General features: G+C 41.0%; 1 protein-coding gene across 1 annotated transcript; it reads right to left on the reverse strand.

The window, feature by feature from the left end:
• Window positions 1–5,843: 5,843 nt before the first annotated feature.
• LOC110509533 (zinc finger and BTB domain-containing protein 43) lies at window positions 5,844–10,661 on the reverse strand. The gene is made up of 2 exons (XM_021590451.2): window positions 10,565–10,661; window positions 5,844–9,044 (listed from the first exon to the last, which is right to left on the reverse strand). Exon 2 carries the CDS (start codon window positions 9,023–9,025, stop codon window positions 7,610–7,612), a length of 1,416 nt encoding a protein of 471 aa, XP_021446126.2. The 5' UTR covers window positions 9,026–9,044; window positions 10,565–10,661; the 3' UTR covers window positions 5,844–7,609.
• Window positions 10,662–19,111: the final 8,450 nt, after the last annotated feature.

Here is a 19,111-nt window from a genome sequence, read left to right on the forward strand (position 1 = left end):
AAAAATACAATTTGCATACTAGTAATCAAGAATCCTGAAAAATAATGAAAAATGACCTGTTCCAGACACTTGCAATACCTTTGTTGGTCCAGGTTCTTTTCACCTTACAGCAGGACAATAACCGAAAAACAAAAGGCTGAACAGACACTGGAGATGCTTACTAAGATGACATTGAATGTTCCTGAGCGGCCTAGTTACAGTTTTGACTTAAATCTACTTGAAAATCTATGGCAAGAAATGACAATTGTTGTCTAGCAATGATCAACAACCAACTTGACAGAGCTTGAATATTTTTTTAAGAAAAACGTGCAAATATTGTACAATCTAGGTGTGCAGAGCTCTTAGAGATTTACCAAGAAAGACTCACAGCTGTAATCACTGTCAACCGTGATTCTAACGTGGATTGACTCAGGGGTGTGAATACTTATGTAAATTACATATTTCTGCATCTCATTTCATTTTCAATACATTTGCAAACATTTCTAAAAACATGTTTGATCATGGAACCTGATCAAGGGATACTAATAGGTGTAGTATCGTATTATTCAGTATACTACAAAATGTCATCACTAATATAAGGAAGCAAAAGCAGAAACATCTTCCCAAACAAATTCAGTTGGTCCTGTAGTTCAATCATTATGTTTGTTTATCCTCAAAATGAAGATAGTTTGCTCTTTATTTCCCAGGGCACCCGTAATACATAGTCACAAAAGTAGCAACTAGTGCAAAATCTTAGACTGTCCACTTGAATTTTCTTTAACAATACCTAGAAAGCTATTGGTGAACAGATTGTGGCATATTCCTCGTTGTGGTGGTATCAGTACCAATTGTCACCTTTTTTTACAAAACATTGTAGGATTTAACGTTCATTCTACAAGGATCATATCTTAAATTCAAAATCCATTAACGCGTGCTGATTAAAAAAATAACAATATATCAACAATGTCAGTCATAAATTATCTAAAAACAATATTTATTAGGCTATAAGAGTAGTAAGAAACCACAAACTATATTCAATATGTTGATTATCAGAACTACAGTACAGTAATCTTTTTGTGCATTTGTACATTTATTTATACCTACTTCCTGAAAATATAGTTAAATATTTTATGATAAATATGTTGAGGTTTTAGTATATGTAATTGAGGTTTCCAGTTAAACATATCAATTGTTGTTTGGAAATATAACATCAGTCAAATCCTGTTTGAATTGAAATAGTATAAACTGTAAAACCGACCTAGCATCACAAACCTAGCAAGCGAAACAGTCTTATGACTTATCGCAGGCATAATTTTAAAATTAGGCATACTACCTTTCTTGTATTATTTTTCACATAACTCTTTATGTGGCTGACTGAACAAAAGTGTGAAGAGACTATCTAGCAGGTAGCCTACTGGCAAAAAGTCACTAGAAAGGCATGCTCTGGTTCAAACTAGGTTTAAGTGCCTTTAAGAATACTATTTCCAAAACTGAAATGCATGACTCATTAAACTTAAAGTAACTGTCCAGGGAAAACCTAACTTTTAAAAGTATATATTCTGTTAACTCAAACCCAAATAATTTTGTTGACTCATTTCATACTCAGATTTGTGGCCAAATCATAAATTTGAGAAAAAAAACACAAACTCCACCTCAAACTTGTATCTCAAACAGACCATTTAAAAAAATATTTGCTATTTACCCATAGAGAATGATGTCACCCTGCCTCATTGGCTGAGCAGGGCAATCTTCAGTCAACTTGCATGAATTGTTTTTATGAACGGTATACACCCACACCATTCTGTTGTTGGGGTACGCACACACAATTCCAACCCAGAAAAGCTGTGTTTTAACATGCCTAATTACCCATTTTTGGAAGGAAAACTATTTCACTCAAATTGTAATTAATTTTTCATAGAAATATTTCATAGAAATCTGGAAACACTGGATGGTTACTTTAAGTATGTTCAATAAGTAAAAAACATGTGCTAATATCATAAGTACTATTCCATTTACATAGCTCAACAGCCTCACAAGTTATGTTGACCTAACTTGGGCTACACAGTACATTGGCACACCTTAACAAACCATACTCACCCTCATTGAACATACCATCATTTTCTACAACTGTACAAGTATGTCAAAGATACACTGTCTCATTTACATGATTCCACTCCCAAACCATGAATAAATAAACTATTAATACACGATAAACAGGAGAATCCCTGATTTTCAAGGTGACAGATATGAGAAGTCATCGGAGGATAAACAAGTAAGGTTTCAAAATGGCCACTCCTCTGGGGAATGGCTGGCTAATTGACAAGATAAATGGCACAACTCTCCAACATCTAGTCCTGAGGGCGAAAAAACGCCCTACCACATAGTTAACAAAAGAAAGGCCCATATATGGTTTAAACCAAGTAAATATAATGGCTTTAGCCAGTGTGCTATTGATGCGTCTATGTGAGAACATTGAGGTAACATGGACCCCACATTAGATGTGTGACCAAACCCATTCATGCTTCAAAGTCTATTTACGGTGCCTTCAGAATGTATTCACACCCCTCGACTTTTTCCACATTTGGTTGTGTTACAGAATTCATTTAAACATGGATTAAATGTAGATTTTTCCCCACTGGCCTACACCCAGTACCTGATAATGTCAAAGTTGAATCATGTTTATACATTTTTTACAAATTAATTAAAAATGAAAAGCAGAAATGTCTTGTGTCAATAAGTATTCAACCCTTTTGTAATGGCACGCCTAAATAAGTTCAGAAGTAAACATTTGCATAAAAGCCACATAATAAGTTGCATGGACTATGTGCAATAATAGTGTTGAACATGATTTTTGAATGACTACCTCAAATAATTGTATGGTCCCTCAGTCAAGCAGTGAATTTCAAACACAGATTCAACCACAAAGAACAGGGTGGTTTTCCAGTGCCTCGCAAGGAATGGCACCTATTGGTAGATGGGTTCAAATAAAAAAAGCAGACATTAAATATCCCTTTGAGCATGACGAAATTATTAATTACACTTTGGATGGTGTATCAATAAACCCTGTCCCTACAAAGATTCAGGCGTCCTTCCGAATTCAGTTGCCGGAGAGGAAGGGATTTCACCATGAGGCCAATGGTGACTTTAAACAGTTACAGTTTAATGGCTGTGATAGGAAAAAACTGAGGATGGATCAACAACATTGTAGTTACTCCACAATACTAACCTAATTGAGAGAGTGAAACGAAGGAAGCCTGTACAGAATATAAATATTCCAAAACATGCATACTGTTTACAACAAGGCACTAAAGTAATACTGCAAAAAAATGTAGTAAACGAATTCACTTTTTGTCCTGAATACAAAGTGTTATGTTTGGGGCAAATCCAATACAACACATTACAAAGTATCATTCTCCATATTTTCAAGCATAGTGGTGGCTGCATCATGTTATGGGTATGCTTGTAATCGTTAAGGACTGGTGCTAAATGGTGCTAAGCACAGGCAAAATTCTAAAAGAAAACCTGGTTCAGTGTTTTCCACCAGACACTGGGAGATTAATTCACCTTTCAGCAGGACAAGAACCTAAAACACAAGCCCAAATCTACACTGGAGTTGCTTACCAAGAAGACAGTGAATCTTCCCGAGTGGCCGAGTTGCAGTTTTGACTTTAATCTTCTTGAAAATCTATGGCAAGACCTGATAACGGTTGTCTAGCAATGATCAACAACCAATTTGACAGAGCTTGAATTTTGAAAAGAATAGCACGCAAAAGTTGCACAATCCAGGTGTGGAAAGCTCTTAGAAACTTTCCCAGAAAGACTCACAGCTGCTACAAAGTATTGACTCAGGGGTGTGAATACTTATGTAAATGAGATATTTCTGTATTGTATTTTCAATAAATTTGCTAACATTTATAAAAAGATGTTTTAACTTTTTCATTATGGGATATTGTGTAGATGGGTGAGAAGTAGAAGAAATGAAATGTTTTGAATTCAGGCTGTAACACAACAAAATGTGGAATAAGTAAAAGGGTATGAATACTTTCTGAAGGCACTGTACATGTACTCCATGTTTCTCCTGTTAAGTAGCTATAGCAGTCCACACACCACAATTTCTGAGGTTCTGATTCTGACTTGGCAGATCTGAGTAGCTGACTAGACTGCAAAGCTGGCGTCCCAGGATTCTGATCTTGGATCAGTTTGTATGTGACGGTTGGCTCAGGCCGCTGACCCGTTGTAAATCTATAAGGGTAAATCCATTTGAAGTCGATCACTTTTTGATTTAAACAACACTTTCCATACATGTTTGCCCATGGAAGAAGTGATCAGAAAATGACTTTTTGGACCTGAATGCCAAAAAAATCAGAAGATAAAGGTGCTCAAAGTTGACCCATGTCACCATACCATGAGACATCCCTGTCTTCATTACTGATTAAAAAAAAGATAAACGGTTGAGTTTGATGTCATTTAAAAGATGACAAAGTGTTATCAAACTATTTCATGATTTACTTAATATTATATTTAACCTTGTCACTTGTGAGTTCCAAATATCTCTTATCGGTCACACCAGCGTGAGTTGTTTAATACACGTGATTTCAGAATTTCTTTATTTGACCTTTATTTAACTAGGCAAGTCAGTTAACTTCTTTGGGGTAGGGGGCAGTATTTTCACGTCCGGATGAAAATCGTGCCCAGATTAAACTGCCTGATTCCTAGGCCCAGATGCTAGGATATGCATATTATTAGTAGATGTTGATAGAAAACACTCTGGCGTTTCTAAAACTGTTTGAATGATGTCTGAGTATAACAGAACTCATATGGCAGGCAAAAACCTGAGAACAAATCCAACCAGGAAGTGGGAAGTTTTCAAGTCTTAGCCTATCCAATATACAGTGTCTGTGGGGTCATATTGCAATTCCTAAGGCTTCCACTAGATGTCAACAGTCTTTAGAACCTTGTTTCAGGCTTCTACTGTGAACTGGGAGAGAATGAGAGCTGATTGAGTCATGGGTCTGCCAGAAGGCCATGTGCTCAGTCAGGCGCGTGCCCGTGAGAGTTAGCACCGTTCCCTTTAATTTCTAAAGACAAAGGAATTCTCCGGTTGAAATAATATTGAAGATTTATGGTAAAAACATCCTAAAGATTGATTATATACATCGTTTGACATGTTTCTACGAACTGTAATATAACTTTTTTGACTTTGTCTGGACCAAGTGCCTGCGCATTTGGATTACTGTACTAAATGCGCGAACAAAAAGGAGGTAATTGGACATAAATTATGGACTTTATCGAACAAAACAAACATTTATTGTGGAACTGGGATTGCTGGGAGTGCATTCTTATGAAGATTATCAAAGGTTAGTGTAATATTTATAATGCTATTTCTGACTTTTGTTGACTCCATAACATGGCGGGTATCTGTATGGCTTGTTTTGGTCTCTGAGTGCTGTACTCAGATTATTCCATGGTCTGCTTTTTCCGTAAAGCTTTTTTGAAATCTGACACAGCGGTTGCATTAAGGAGAAGTATATCTTTAATTCCATGCATAACAGTTGTATTTTAATCAAATCTCTGAAATTTCACCGGATATTTTGGAGGCAAAACAGAACAACTCGCCAATGTCAACAGAGATTTTTGGATATAAATATGAACTTTATCGAACAAAACATTCATGTTACACAATACATTAATGTTTTGTTCGATAAAGTTGTGTAACATGAAGTCCTATGAGTGCCATCTGATGAACATCATCAAAGGATAGTGATTAATTGTATCTCTATTTCTGCTTTTTATGACTCCTCTCTTTGGCTGGAAAAATGGCTGTGTTTTTTTGTGTCTAGGTGCAGACCTAACATAATCGCATGGTATGCTTTTGTCGTAAAGCCTTTTTGAAATCGGACACTGTGGTGGGATTAACAAGTTTATCTTTAAAATGGTGTATAATACATGTATGTTTGAAGAATTTTAATTATGAGATTTCTGTTGTGGACAATTTATGTTTGAGACTTTACTGAACCGGACAAACTTCTCACTTCGAGGAGAGCCCAAGCCAAGCACTTCCCCAGTGTTTCCGCAGATCAAGTATGCAGACATTTGTGCATATGTAGTCAGAACAGGCCTCAATCTTTCCTCAGTTAGTGCTAGGACTAATGTAGCCTACATTTTCCGGTTTGGATGATTGTGTTATGCTGTTGCTACTTCTGTGAATGTCTGGACATTGCATCCAAACATAAACTGGTCACATTCAGTGCATAACTTTGTAAGGACTGTGATTGTGCTAAATGTTTCTGTGAGAAAACAGTGTAGCCAGCTCAAATACTGACTGTTGTGTCAATCAAAACTGGACGTTCTAAATAAGCGTTCTAATCACACTGGTTTGAGTGTACGCTGCAGGGACCACAATACAATGATCACACCCTTTTGTTGGTACGTGTCAAAGGGTTAAAAAGTGTAAACATTTTTTTCAACCTTTAACTTCAATTATCTAAAAATGTGTAAACTCTGACTCTATTTCACATCGTCTGAGGTTTTTGTGTTTTGCCCACCAACAGTTGAGACACAACTTGCTCTAGAATACAAGGTGGGTATCATTTCAATCATAGAAATGTAATGGACCTATCCCTTCAGACCACTGCAATTTAGCTGGGTTTAAAAAATAAAACATATTTAACCTTTATTTAACTAGGCAACTCACTACTGAATAACCACCAGGTACACCACTGAAATGATCATTGAATAAAATGTTAACTTTAACTACTACCAGTCTACCACAAAGGTGACCACCGGTCAACCCACCATTAAATGTACACTTAAATCGTCATGTCTATTCTATTATCTATATTTCCAATTATCTATTTTATCTATGCTCCGTCAAGATTGTGGCTTTGAGTCCCACGAGGGACAAGTATTTTTATTTTTAAATGAAAAAAATAAATAAAATGTGTGCACTCACACATAAGTCGCTCTGGATAAGAGCATCTGCTAAATGACAAATGTAAAAATGTAAATTCCTATGATTTCAATAGGTTTCCTATGGAGGATTGACAGTATAATTTAAAACAACAGATATTCCCATTCAAGTCAACATTCTCTGATGTCTGGACCTCCAACCATCTTTGTGGTTCCACTTGAAATGTAAATGTTATTCCCATTTTACTACATTTATTAGCCAAACCATTATACCCACCCTGTATTCAAGAGCACGTTGTGTCTCAACCGATGGCAAATATATCAAATAGTTTGACAACCCTGTTTGTAAGCTTTTCAAATTATATAAATCTAATCCGTTTATCTTTTCCAGTGATGAAGACATGGATGTTTTATGCTATGGTGGGGTATGAAGAATGGGTAAACTTTGAGCACCTTAATCTTTTGAATATGTTGGCATTCAGGTAAAAGAAAAAGCTGTTTCTGAGCACTTCTACAATGGGCAAATATGTATGGAAGGTTTTGTTCAAATCAAAACGGGTGGATTAACCCTATATCCACCTAAACTGATTGGAGGGTGGTCATCCAAGCTAGTGTGTTAATCTGATCCAGGATCAGCAAATCTGGGAAGCCTGCTCAGTGAAACTGATACGGGACTGTGGGAGATGACGAGGTGAACTGTAGTTGGAAATCTGATCTGGGGTCAGCAGATCTGGGCAGCCTGCTCGTTGACGGCAGTCCGGGCCTGGTGGGCCCTGGTGCAGGAGGACGTGTGTCTGTTGAAGCTGTCCCGCCACATGAAGCGCTTGGCACACAGGCTGCACTCGTAGGGCTTTACACCCGTGTGGATTTTCATGTGGCCCACCAGGTGGTGCTTCATCTTGAAGCTCTTACCGCACACGGCGCAGCCATATGGCCGCAAGCCAAGGTGCATGCTCATGTGCCGGTCCCGTTGGCTCTTGTGGGTGAAGCTCTTGCCACACTGGCAGGGGTACAATTTGTAGACCACTGAGGCAAAGCCCGAGTGGGAAGTCTCTTCCTGGAGGCCACTGGGGTTTCCTTCCAAACCACCGCCACTCTCCTCACACCCGGTTGCACCTCCTAGCAGGTCGTTCTTTAGCCCAAGCGGGGTCCCTTCGACCTTGTCGGCGGAGAAGCCCTCCATGGATGTGCCATAAAAGTCCAGCGGGTCCTCCTCCAGGCGATCCTCCAGCTGAGCTACCAGCTTCTCGTCGATGCTGTGGCCCAGGGAGCTCTTGCTGGCCGAGGCCTGGGAGAGGTTAAAGTTAATCTGCTCGGGGTCAGTAACCGCAGAGTCCCCGCTAAACAGAGCCCCGCCGCCCCCGCAATCCTCACGCCTCTCTGACTTCACATGGACCCATTTCCTGTGGCCCATGATGCTGGGTGGGACGTAGGCTGGTCTGGAGTACTGGTAGTCCCCCTCACCAACCTCCTCGTCATCCCCGTCCTGGCTGGTGGCCTCGCTACCTGAGCCGTCGTGGTCGACCGGCGGAGAGCAGCTGCCGCCGGGCTGGGTGCTGTTGTTCTCCAGAGAGGATGGGGAGAAGCTGTTCTCCAGGAGCTGATCCATTTCCATCTTGGCAAAGCCCTCCACTGCTACTCCGCCGGCCTCCAGGTCCATGGAGCCATCCCCAGGGCTGTGGTAGCTGCTGTCCCCAGGGGAAGGCCTGTCCCCAAGCCCACCAGAAGACTTGTGCACTAATGTTCTTGTTCCGCTTCCTACCACCTCTAACAGCTCAGTGCACTTGTCCACCACGTGCCACATCTGGAGGAAGCTTGCTGCAGTGAGGAAGGCTACCACTTCGCCGGCCGGTAGGTGCAGGGTGCCTGTGTAGCAAGAGAGGAGGAGGCGTTCGAACACGCATGGGTGCATGACGTCGGGTAAAACACAGCGGGCACTGTTTTTGAGGAGGACCTGGTCGCAGAAGTAGGGCGAACTGGCGGCCAGGACGGCCCGGTGAGCACGGTACTGGTGGCCCTGGATGACCACGATGATGTCACAAAGCTGGCCCCTCTGCCGTTGCTGGTTGAGCTTCTGAAGCAGGGATCCGGAGAAGTTTGGGAAATCCACGCGGAGCACGTTACCCTCGGACTCCATGGCAGCCAGGGTTCTAGATCTAGAACATGTAGAACATCAACAAGTCATTCATTAAGTTGAAGTTAAATATGTGGGTTCTAGATCTAGAGCGTAAAGGTATTACTGTACATAGGCCTAGTACTTTGCAATCCACTCATGTTTTAACTTTGCGAGCACAGTTTCTGTGATATTCCTTATATCACTGACAAAACAGAAAAATGCACTTTCACTCCCACTTAACTAGATGTGATAAAATAAGATTTGTGATTAACTATCCATGCCAGTTTAAAAGAAGTTAGACAAATATTTAATAATTCTATTAATCATGAGATCACATAGAGTAGCTAGAACTTGCTAAAGATGGCCATAAAATGTACATAAGTGGGGTTTACTCACTAACCACCTTCGATCCACAGTGTTCATGTGAGCAAAGTAATACCGTACAAAACCTTTTTTTTAATTATTATTACGAAAATGAATGACAGCTGTGATGGAAACTGGAAGGTTTGGCACAATTTTATAACTGCCTACAGATAACGTGTTCATTCCACATGGTGGGACCTTTCTGTGTCGGTAACATGTATTATGCTAGAAATGGCGGTGGAAACGCCTTCATGCGCAAATACTGATTTAAAAACCATCATATTGAAGCAAACTTGGGAGTCAGGCGATGATATGGTGTGTGGTCCTCGCACTCCGACTCGGGAAACCATGCAGTTTATTAGGTTACAGGTGAAGTTAGTTGTGAGGAACTTCGCTAGGGTGCTGAAAGTGCACGCTATGAGCTTCATGGTCTTTTCCAATAAATATCGAGGGACTCATTCTGGTGACATGATGATCGATGCTTGACAAAAACAAATATCCATAATAATCTCATAATGTAGACTAGTCTACGCTCACTGTATCTGCGAACTGTTGGTTAGAACGCATGTGCCAAGACCAGAGGAGGCAGGCTATTTAGGCAACAGTTTTTGTGACAAAACTATTGGTTGAGTTGAAAATGCGATGGAAACACATTTAGATTTGTATTACGTACATGAAAACGTAATAAAAAATTAATGCTGTGTGTCTACGTCATCACGCACAGTTTTTTCTCCGCAACAAGTCAGTTTTGGTGGAAACACTCCACTTGACGGAAAATGCAAATATTTTCTTTATGCAGATTTTAGAATATTCGCATGAAATCTGTCGCCAACTAGCTAATGATACTCAATGATAGAAGCTGTCACCAAGCAAATACAATTGAATACTCACAATGAAGAAAAAACGTAGGTAAGCCATATAGGTTTGGATTTCCAACATCTGCAAACTGTTATGTGCAGATTTGCATTCAGAACACTGCGTACAAGTGTAAACATTTCCATTTCCCGTGTGATTCACAAGATGCTGAAAAAACAATGTTGCAGAAGCTGGCTAGCTGAGCTATGGCGCTAACCCAAGTAGAATGCACGGAATACATCAAATTCTTAGGATCATGATGAATTCCTAGGTTTTCAAGAATGACTGACCATACGCAAATATCTAGGTGTCGTACATGCATGAAAAATAGAGTTGTCTCACCTTTGATTTCATTTTGATCTTTTGATTTAGAATACAACAGTCACCTCTCTTCCGAGTTCCACCGGATTTCTTTCAGGTTACGTCATCACGTAGCCAGGAATCGCATGGCGCGTTATGAGCAATGTAAACAAACTCACCGGCAGCCCGCCCCCACTGTCTGGTTTCCACAAGATAACACAGCAACAAAGTCACAGTCACAAATCAAATCAAATGTAATTTGTCACATGTGCCCAATACAACACCCAACACCTTACCGTGAAATGCTTATTTGCAAGCCCTTAACCAACAACGCAGTTCAAGAAATAGAGTTAAGAAAAAATGTACTGAATAAAATAAAGTAAAAAATGAAATAAAAACGAACACAATAAAATACCGAGGCTATATAAAAGTGGTTCCGGTACCGAGTAAATGTGTTAGTCGAGGTAATTTGTACATGTAGGTAGGGGTAAAGTGACTATGCATAGATAATAAACAGATAGTAACAGTAATGCAAAATCAAATGTAAATAGTCCAGGTGGCCATTTTATTCATTGTTCAGCAGTCTTATGGCTTGGGGGTAGAAGCTGTTAAGGAGCCTTTTGGACCTAGACTTGGAGCTCCGGTACTGCTTACCGTGTGGTAGCAGAGAGAACAGTCTATGACTTGGGGGACTGAAGTCTTTGACAATTTCTGGGGCCTTCCTCTGACACCGCCACGTTAGTATATAGGTCCTGGATGGTAGGAAGCTTGGCCCCAGTGATATACTGGGCTGTACGCACTACAATCTGTAGTGTCTTACAGCTGGATGCCGAGCAGTTCCCATACCAGGCGGTGATGCAACCGGTCATGATGCTCTCGATGGTGCAGCTGTAGAGCTTTTTGAGGATCTGGGGACCCATGACAAATCTTTTCAGTCTCCTGAGGGGGGAGTCAACTTTTGATACAAAAGTTTTATTTTAGGTCTTAATTTATGGTTAGGCATAAGGTTAGCATTGTGGTTAAGGTTAAGTTTAGATTTAAAATCAGGTCTTAACTGACGACCCAACTGTCTGAGTTGCCATATCAGTTAGAATGGCAGGTGAGGGTTCCGGAAGGTTGTAGGAGGTTTATCTGACATATTCTTACTCCTGTAGATTCCTAATGTTGACCTACAGCAATGTCTTTATTGTTAATTGTAAAAGTTGAAATAATGAAAGATATGACTTTCAAATTACATGTTTCTGTTCATCTCATCCTATATCAACAAAATAAAAATGAAATACTCCCTTGTTTGTGCAATGTAGTGAGACGATGAGCTGATATTTGACAGAAAAAATAAGAGGGAAACAGTTATTTGGTAGGACTATTCTTCCAACCACATTCATACATCTTTGCAAGAAAATAACATTGGGTTATTTATGAAATAAGGTGTGAACAACAGCAGGTGGCACTATTGACTGAACCAAGAGAGCTTTCAGATGACTGCATGTCCAGTTGGGATCTTTCACAGGGCAGGCCTAACCAGTGAACTTGAACTGTAGGAATGTTTTTACCCGTTAAAAGTAAAGAATGACGAAATGTCATATTTCTCTGATGACAGTTATTATGCATTATAATATGGTTTGAACACTCGACACCTTACACCTTTGCTCCACCATTACAGTCAACTAATTTTATAAATAAAAGAAAACATTTTTTTTCCTTGCGCAATTAGCTCCAGACAATTAATGGAAATCCAAGATTCCTTGACAAGACACGTACGCACACACAAAACTAACATACACACACACGCCATGCCTATAAGGGTTACAGGGGCTCCCTGAGTGTTCCCTCAGATTTGTCGCGTATATACAGTTGAAGTCGGAAGTTTACATACACTTAGGTTGGAGTCATTAAAACTCGCTTTTCAACCACTCCACAAATTTCTTGTTAACAAACTATAGTTTTGTCAAGTCGGTTAGGACATCTACTTTGTGCATGACACAAGTCATTTTTCCAAGAATTGTTTACAGACAGATTATTTAATTTACAATTCACTATATCACAATCCAGTGGGTCAGAAATTTACATACACTAAATTGACTGTGTCTTTAAACAGCTTGGAAAATTCCAGGAAATGATGTCATGACTTTAGAAGCTTCTGATAGGCTAATTGACATCGTGAGTCAATTGAGGTGTCCCTGTGGATGTATTTCAAGGCCTACCTTCAAACTCAGTGACTCTTTGCTTGAAATCATGGGAAAATCAAAAGAAATCAGCCAAGACCTCAGAAAAATAGTCTGGTTCATCCTTGGGAGCAATTTCCAAACGCCTGAAGGTACCGCGTTCATCTGTACAAACAATAGTACGCAAGTATAAACACCATGGGACCACGCAGCCGTCATACTGCTCAGGAAGGAGACGCGTCCTGTTTCCTAGAGATGAACGTACTTTGGTGTGAAAAGTACAAATCAATCCCAGAACAACAGCAAAGGACCTTGCGAAGATGCTGGAGGAAACGGGTACAAAAGTATCTATATCCACAGTAAAACGAGTCCTATATTGACATAACCTGAAAGGCCGCTCAGCAAAGAAGAAGCCACTGCTCCAAAACCGTCATAAAAAAGCCAGTTTACGGTTTGCAACTGAACATGGGGACAAAGATCGTATTTTTTGGAGAAATGTCCTCTGGTCTGATGAAACCAAAAGGGAACTGTTTGACTATAATGACCATCGTTATGTTTGGAGGAAAAAGGGGGAGGCTTGCAAGCCGAAGATCACCATCCCAACCGTGAAGCCTGGGGGTAGCAGCATCATGTTGTGGGGGTGCTTTGCTGCAGAAGGGATTGGTGCACTTCACAAAATAGATGGCATCATGAGGGAGGATATATTATGTGGATATATTGAAGCAACATCTCAAGACATCAGTCAGGAAGTTAAAGCTTGGTCGCAAATGGGTCTTCCAAATGGACAATGACCCCAAGCATACTTCCAAAGTTGTGGCAAAATGGCTTAAGGACAACCATGTCAAGGTATTGGAATGGCCATCTCAAAGCCCTGACCTCAATCCTATAGAAAATTTGTGGGCAGAACTGAAAAAGTGTGTGCGAGCAAGGAGGCCTACAAACCTGACTCAATTACACCAGCTCTGTCAGGAGGAATGGGCCAAAATTCACCCAACTTATTGTGGGAAGCTTGTGGAAGGCTGCCTGAAACCTACTGGGAATGTGATGAAAGGAATAAAAGCTGAAATAAATCATTCTCTCTAATATTATTCTGGCATTTCACATTCTTAAAATAAAGTGGTGATCCTAACTGACCTAGGACATGGAATTTTTACTAGGATTAAATGTCAGGAATTGTGAAAAACTGAGTTTAAATGTATTTGGCTAAGGTGTATGTAAACTTCTTACTTCAACTATATATATATATATATATATATATATATATATATATAAACACCAGTCAAAAGTTTGGACACACCTACTCATTGCATGGTTTTCTTTATTTGTACTATTTTCTATATTGTAGCATAATAGTGAAGGCATATAAACAAATCAAAATATTTGTTATATTTAAGATTTTTCATAGTAGCCACCCTTTGCCTTGATAACATCTTTGTACACTCTTGACATTCTCTCAACTAGCTTCACCTGGAATGCTTTTCAGACAATCTTGAAGGAGTTCCCACATATGCTGAGCACTTGTTGGCTGCTTTTTCTTCACTCTGCGGTCCAACTCATCCCAAACCATCTCAACTGGGTTGAGGTCAGGTGATTATGGAGGCCAGGTCATCTGATGCAGCACTCTATCACTCTCCTTCTTGGTCAAATATCCCTTACACAGCCTGGAGGTGTGTTGGATCATTGTCCTGTTGAAAAACAAAAATAATAGTCCCACTAAGTGCAAACCTGAAGGGATGGCGTATGGGTGCATAATGATGTGGTAGCCATGCTGGTTAAGTGTGCCTTGAATTCTAAATAAATCACAGACAGTGACACCAGCAAAGCAACATCACACCTCCTTCATGCTTCACAGTGGGAACCACAAATGCAGAGATCATCCATTCACCTACTCTGCATCTTACAAAGCCAGTGTGGTTGGAACCAAAAATCTCACATTTTGACTCAACAGACCAAAGGACAGATTTCCACCGGTCTAATGTCCATTGCTCGTGTTTCTTGGACCAAGCAAGTCTCTTCTTATTATTGGTGTCCATTAGTAGTGGTTTCTTTGCAGCTATTCAACCATGAAGGCCTGCTTCACAAAGTCCATTCTGAACAGCTGATGTTGATATATGTCTGTTACTTTACATTTCCTTGGGCTGCATTTTCTGAGGCTGGTAACTCTAATGAACTTATCCTCTGCAGCAGAGGTAACGCTGGGTCTTCCTTTCCTGTGGCGGTCCTCATGAGAGACAGTTTCATTATAGCGCTCGATGGTTTTTGCGACTGCACTTGAAGAAACTTTTAATGTTCTTGAAATTTTCCATATTCACTGGAAAACAAAGGAAATTATTGTGGACTTCAGGAAACAGCAGAGGGTGCACCCCCCATCAACATCAAAGGGACCACAGTGGAGAACGTGGAAAGTTTACACCTACAGCACCCAATGTCACAGGAAGTCCAAAAAGCTAATCAAGGATATAAACCATCCGAGCCACTGCCTGTTCACCATGCTATCATCCAGAAGGCGAGGTCAGTACAGGTGCATCAAAGCTGGGACCGAGAGACTGAAAAAAGCTTCTATCTCAAGGCCATCAGACTGTTAAACAGCCACCACTAGCACGTTAAAGTCTTGAGCCTATAGACATAGAATAGAAATCACTGGCCACTTTAATTAATGGAACACTAGTCACTTTGATCATGTTTACATATCTTGCATTACTCATCTCATATATATATATACTGTATTCTATATTATTCTACTCTTAGTCCATGCTGCTCTGACATCGCTCGTCCGTATATGTACACTACCGTTCAATAGTTTGGGGTCACTTAGAAATGTCATTGTTTTTGAAAGAAAAGCAATTATTTTGCCCATTAAAATAACATCAAATTGATCATAAATACAGTGTAGACATTGGTAATGTTGTAAATGACTATTGTAGCTACTATTGTAGCTGGAAACAGATTTTTAATGGAATGTCTACATAGGTGTACAGAGGACCATTATCAGCAAACATCACTCCAGTGTTCCAATGGCATGTTGTGTTAGCTAATCCAAGTTTATCATTTTAAAAGGCTAATTGATCATTAGAAAACCCTTTTGCAATTATGTTATCACAGCTGAAAACTGTTGTCCTGATTAAAGAAGCAATAAAACTGTCCTTCTTTAGACTTGTTGAGTATCTAAAGCATCAGCATTTGTGGGTTCGATTACGAGCTCAACATGGCTAGAAACAAAGACATTTCTTCTGACACTCGTCAGTCTAATCTTGTTCTGAGAAATGAAGGCTATTCCATGCAAGAAATTGCCAAAAAACTGAAGATCTCGTACAATGCTGTGTACTACTCCCTTCACAGAACAGCACACACTGGCCCTAACCAGAATAGAAAGAGGAGTGGGAGGCCCCGGTGCACAACTGAACAAGAGGACAAGTACATTAGAGTGTCTAGTTTGAGAAACAGACGCCTCACAAGTCCTCAACTGGCAGCTTCTTTAAATAGTACCCGCAAAACACGTCTCAACATCAACAGTGAAGAGGTGAATCCGGGATACTGTCCTTCTAGGCAGAGTTCCTCTATCCAGTGTCTGTGTTCTTTGCCCATCTTAATCATTCATTTTTATTGCCCAGTCTGATAAATGGCTTTTTCTTTGCAACTCTGCCTAGAAGGCCAGCATCCCGGAGTCGCCTCTTCAGTGTTGGTGTTGAGACTGGTGTTTTGCGGGAACAATTTAATGAAGCTGCCAGTTGAGGACTCATCCACCTGCACATTACCAGCAGCAATGATGTATCCTAGGAAGGAGATGTCGGATGTGGAGAACGTGTTCTTGAGCTGAGCGGGAAAGGACGAGGATGTCGTCGAGGTAGACGAACACGAACCGGTTCAACATGTGGCGGAAAAAGCAGTTAATCAGCAGGAGCGTTGGTCAGACCAAATGGCATCACCAGGTATTTGTAGTGTCCGCTAGCCGTGTTGAATACTGTCTTCCACTCGTCACTTCCCGTATCCACACCAGATGGTAGGCGTTCCACAGGTCCAACTTAGCCAAGTGGTAGTGGGTAGCGGTTCTTAACCGTGATGTCATTAAGGCCCCGGTAGTCGATGCATGGGGTGCAGGGATTTGTCCCTCTTCGCCACACCAATGGAGGTAGAAGGAAGGATACACCCTGCAGCCAGGGAGTCCTCAATGTATGTTTCCATAGCCTTGGTCTCTGGACCCGACAGTGAATACAGACGCCCTGGGGTGGTGTAGTGACCGGGAGAAGGTCGATCCTGCAGTCATAGGGTCGATATGGAGTACGCGAAGTGGCCAGGCCTTGCTGAAAACCTCCCGGGGGTCCTGGTACTCCGCGGTAATGGAGGAGAGGTCCGACTTCAGGCAATGAGCGTGGCAGAACGGGCTCCAGCCATGAAAACCTCAATACTACGGGTACCTGAGAAGACTTGATGAGCATGAACTGCATGGACTCACTGTGGTTCCGTGACGCTTATAGGTTCATAGGAGTAGTATTGTCCCATTGAGAGCCAAACGTCACTGACAGAAACAACTTGAATTGTTGCATCTCGTTGTGTTGTTGTCCTCTGGTGGCTAGCTAGCCAGCTAGCTAAAATTGTCCCTTTCCTAAATTAGCCATTGATAGAAATAGGGATGTGGACTTGTGGTTTTACTTAATTCTCTATACTGGCCAACGATTATAATCGTGATTCTGATCCAACCATTAATTCATCCATTGTTGTGTCCCTGGTCTGAGAGGATGGAAGTTCAATATGTAGCTAGATGTATAAGGCTAATGTTAACTAGCTAACGTTGCCCATGAATGGAAGTTAGGCTAGTGAGCAAGCATATTAACCAGGTAGCCAAGGACGACAAAAACTAAAAGCGTGTACTGTATGACAGTGATAGACCGTTTCGTCAACATGAAAGAGAGGGGGATGGCATACGCGTTTCACTGCAAGTAGGGCGAGTCAACAAGTTTTTCTACTTGCACAAACGCACGCACACAGAAAAATCAGAACCATGGACAGCCAACTCATATTTAGCTTACGATGATTGGACTAAATTGTTTTTGTATTTTAGTTGTCACGTGTATTCGACTAAGCATAGGTGATTTGATGATGTTGAAATGTTGAAGTTGAAATGGTGCTGGAATAGTGGAGGCAGCTCCTGTTTTCTTTGTGACTTGCGGTAACTCCCTGTGGTTCTGAATCAATAGTTGTTTAGTGTTCTAAAAATCTTGGGAACATTAACTTGCTTGACCATGCTGTAGGACCTGCTTGTTCTAGGTCCCAAGAAACAAAGAGATCTTCTGTTGAATCTGACAATTAATCTTAATGGTTGTACAGTCGTCTCAAATAAAACTGTGAAGGACCTCGGCGTTACTCTGGACCTTGATCTCTCTTTTGAAGAACATATCAAGACCATTTCAAAGACAGCTTTTTTCCATCTACGTAACATTGCAAAAATCAGAAACTTTCTGTCCAAAAATGATGCAGAAAAATTAATCCATGCTTTTGTCACTTCTGGGTTAGACTACTGCAATGCTCTACTTTCCGGCTACCCGGATAAAGCACTAAACAAACTTCAGTTAGTGCTAAATACGGCTGCTAGAATCTTGACTAGAACCAAAAAATTTGATCATATTACTCCAGTGCTAGCCTCCCTACACTGGCTTCCTGTCAAAGCAAGGGCTGATTTCAAGGTTTTACTGCTAACCTACAAAGCATTACATGGGCTTGCTCCTACCTATCTCTCTGATTTGGTCCTGCCGTGCATACCTACACATACGCTACAGTCACAAGACGCAGGCCTCCTAATTGTCCCTAGAATTTCTAAGCAAACAGCTGGAGGCAGGGCTTTCTCCTATAGAGCTCCATTTTTATGGAATGGTCTGCATACCCATGTCAGAGACGCAAACTCGGTCTCAACCTTTAAGTCTTTACTGAAGACTCACCTGAGTGGGTTGAGTCACTGATGTGATCATCCTGTCTCGGTTGGCGCCCCCCCCCCCTTGGGTTGTGCCGTGGCGGAGATCTTTGTGGGCTATACTCAGCCTTGTCTCAGGATGGTAAGTTGGTGGTTGAAGATATCCCTCTAGTGGTGTGGGGGCTGTGCTTTGGCAAAGTGGGTGGGGTTATATCCTTCCTGTTTGGCCCTGTCCGGGGGTGTCCTCGGATGGGGCCACAGTGTCTCCTGACCCTTCCTGTCTCAGCCTCCAGTATTTATGCTAGGGTCAGTTTGTTATATCTGGAGTACTTCTCCTGTCCTATTCGGTGTCCTGTGTGAATTTAAGTGTGCTCTCTCTAATTCTCTCTTTCTCTCTTTCGTTCTCTCTTTCGGAGGACCTGAGCCCTAGGACCATGCCTCAGGACTACCTGACATGATGACTCCTTGCTGTCCCCAGTCCACCTGGCCGTGATGCTGCTCCAGTTTCAACTGTTCTGC

The sequence above is a fragment of the Oncorhynchus mykiss genome, chromosome Y (assembly GCF_013265735.2).
Source record: "Oncorhynchus mykiss isolate Arlee chromosome Y, USDA_OmykA_1.1, whole genome shotgun sequence".
NCBI lineage: Eukaryota > Metazoa > Chordata > Actinopteri > Salmoniformes > Salmonidae > Oncorhynchus > Oncorhynchus mykiss.

What these genes read in the sequence shown, in the direction of transcription:
- LOC110509533 (XM_021590451.2), bottom strand. Translation starts at nt 9,025, where the DNA reads ATGGAGTCCGAGGGTAACGTGCTCCGCGTGGATTTCCCAAACTTCTCC.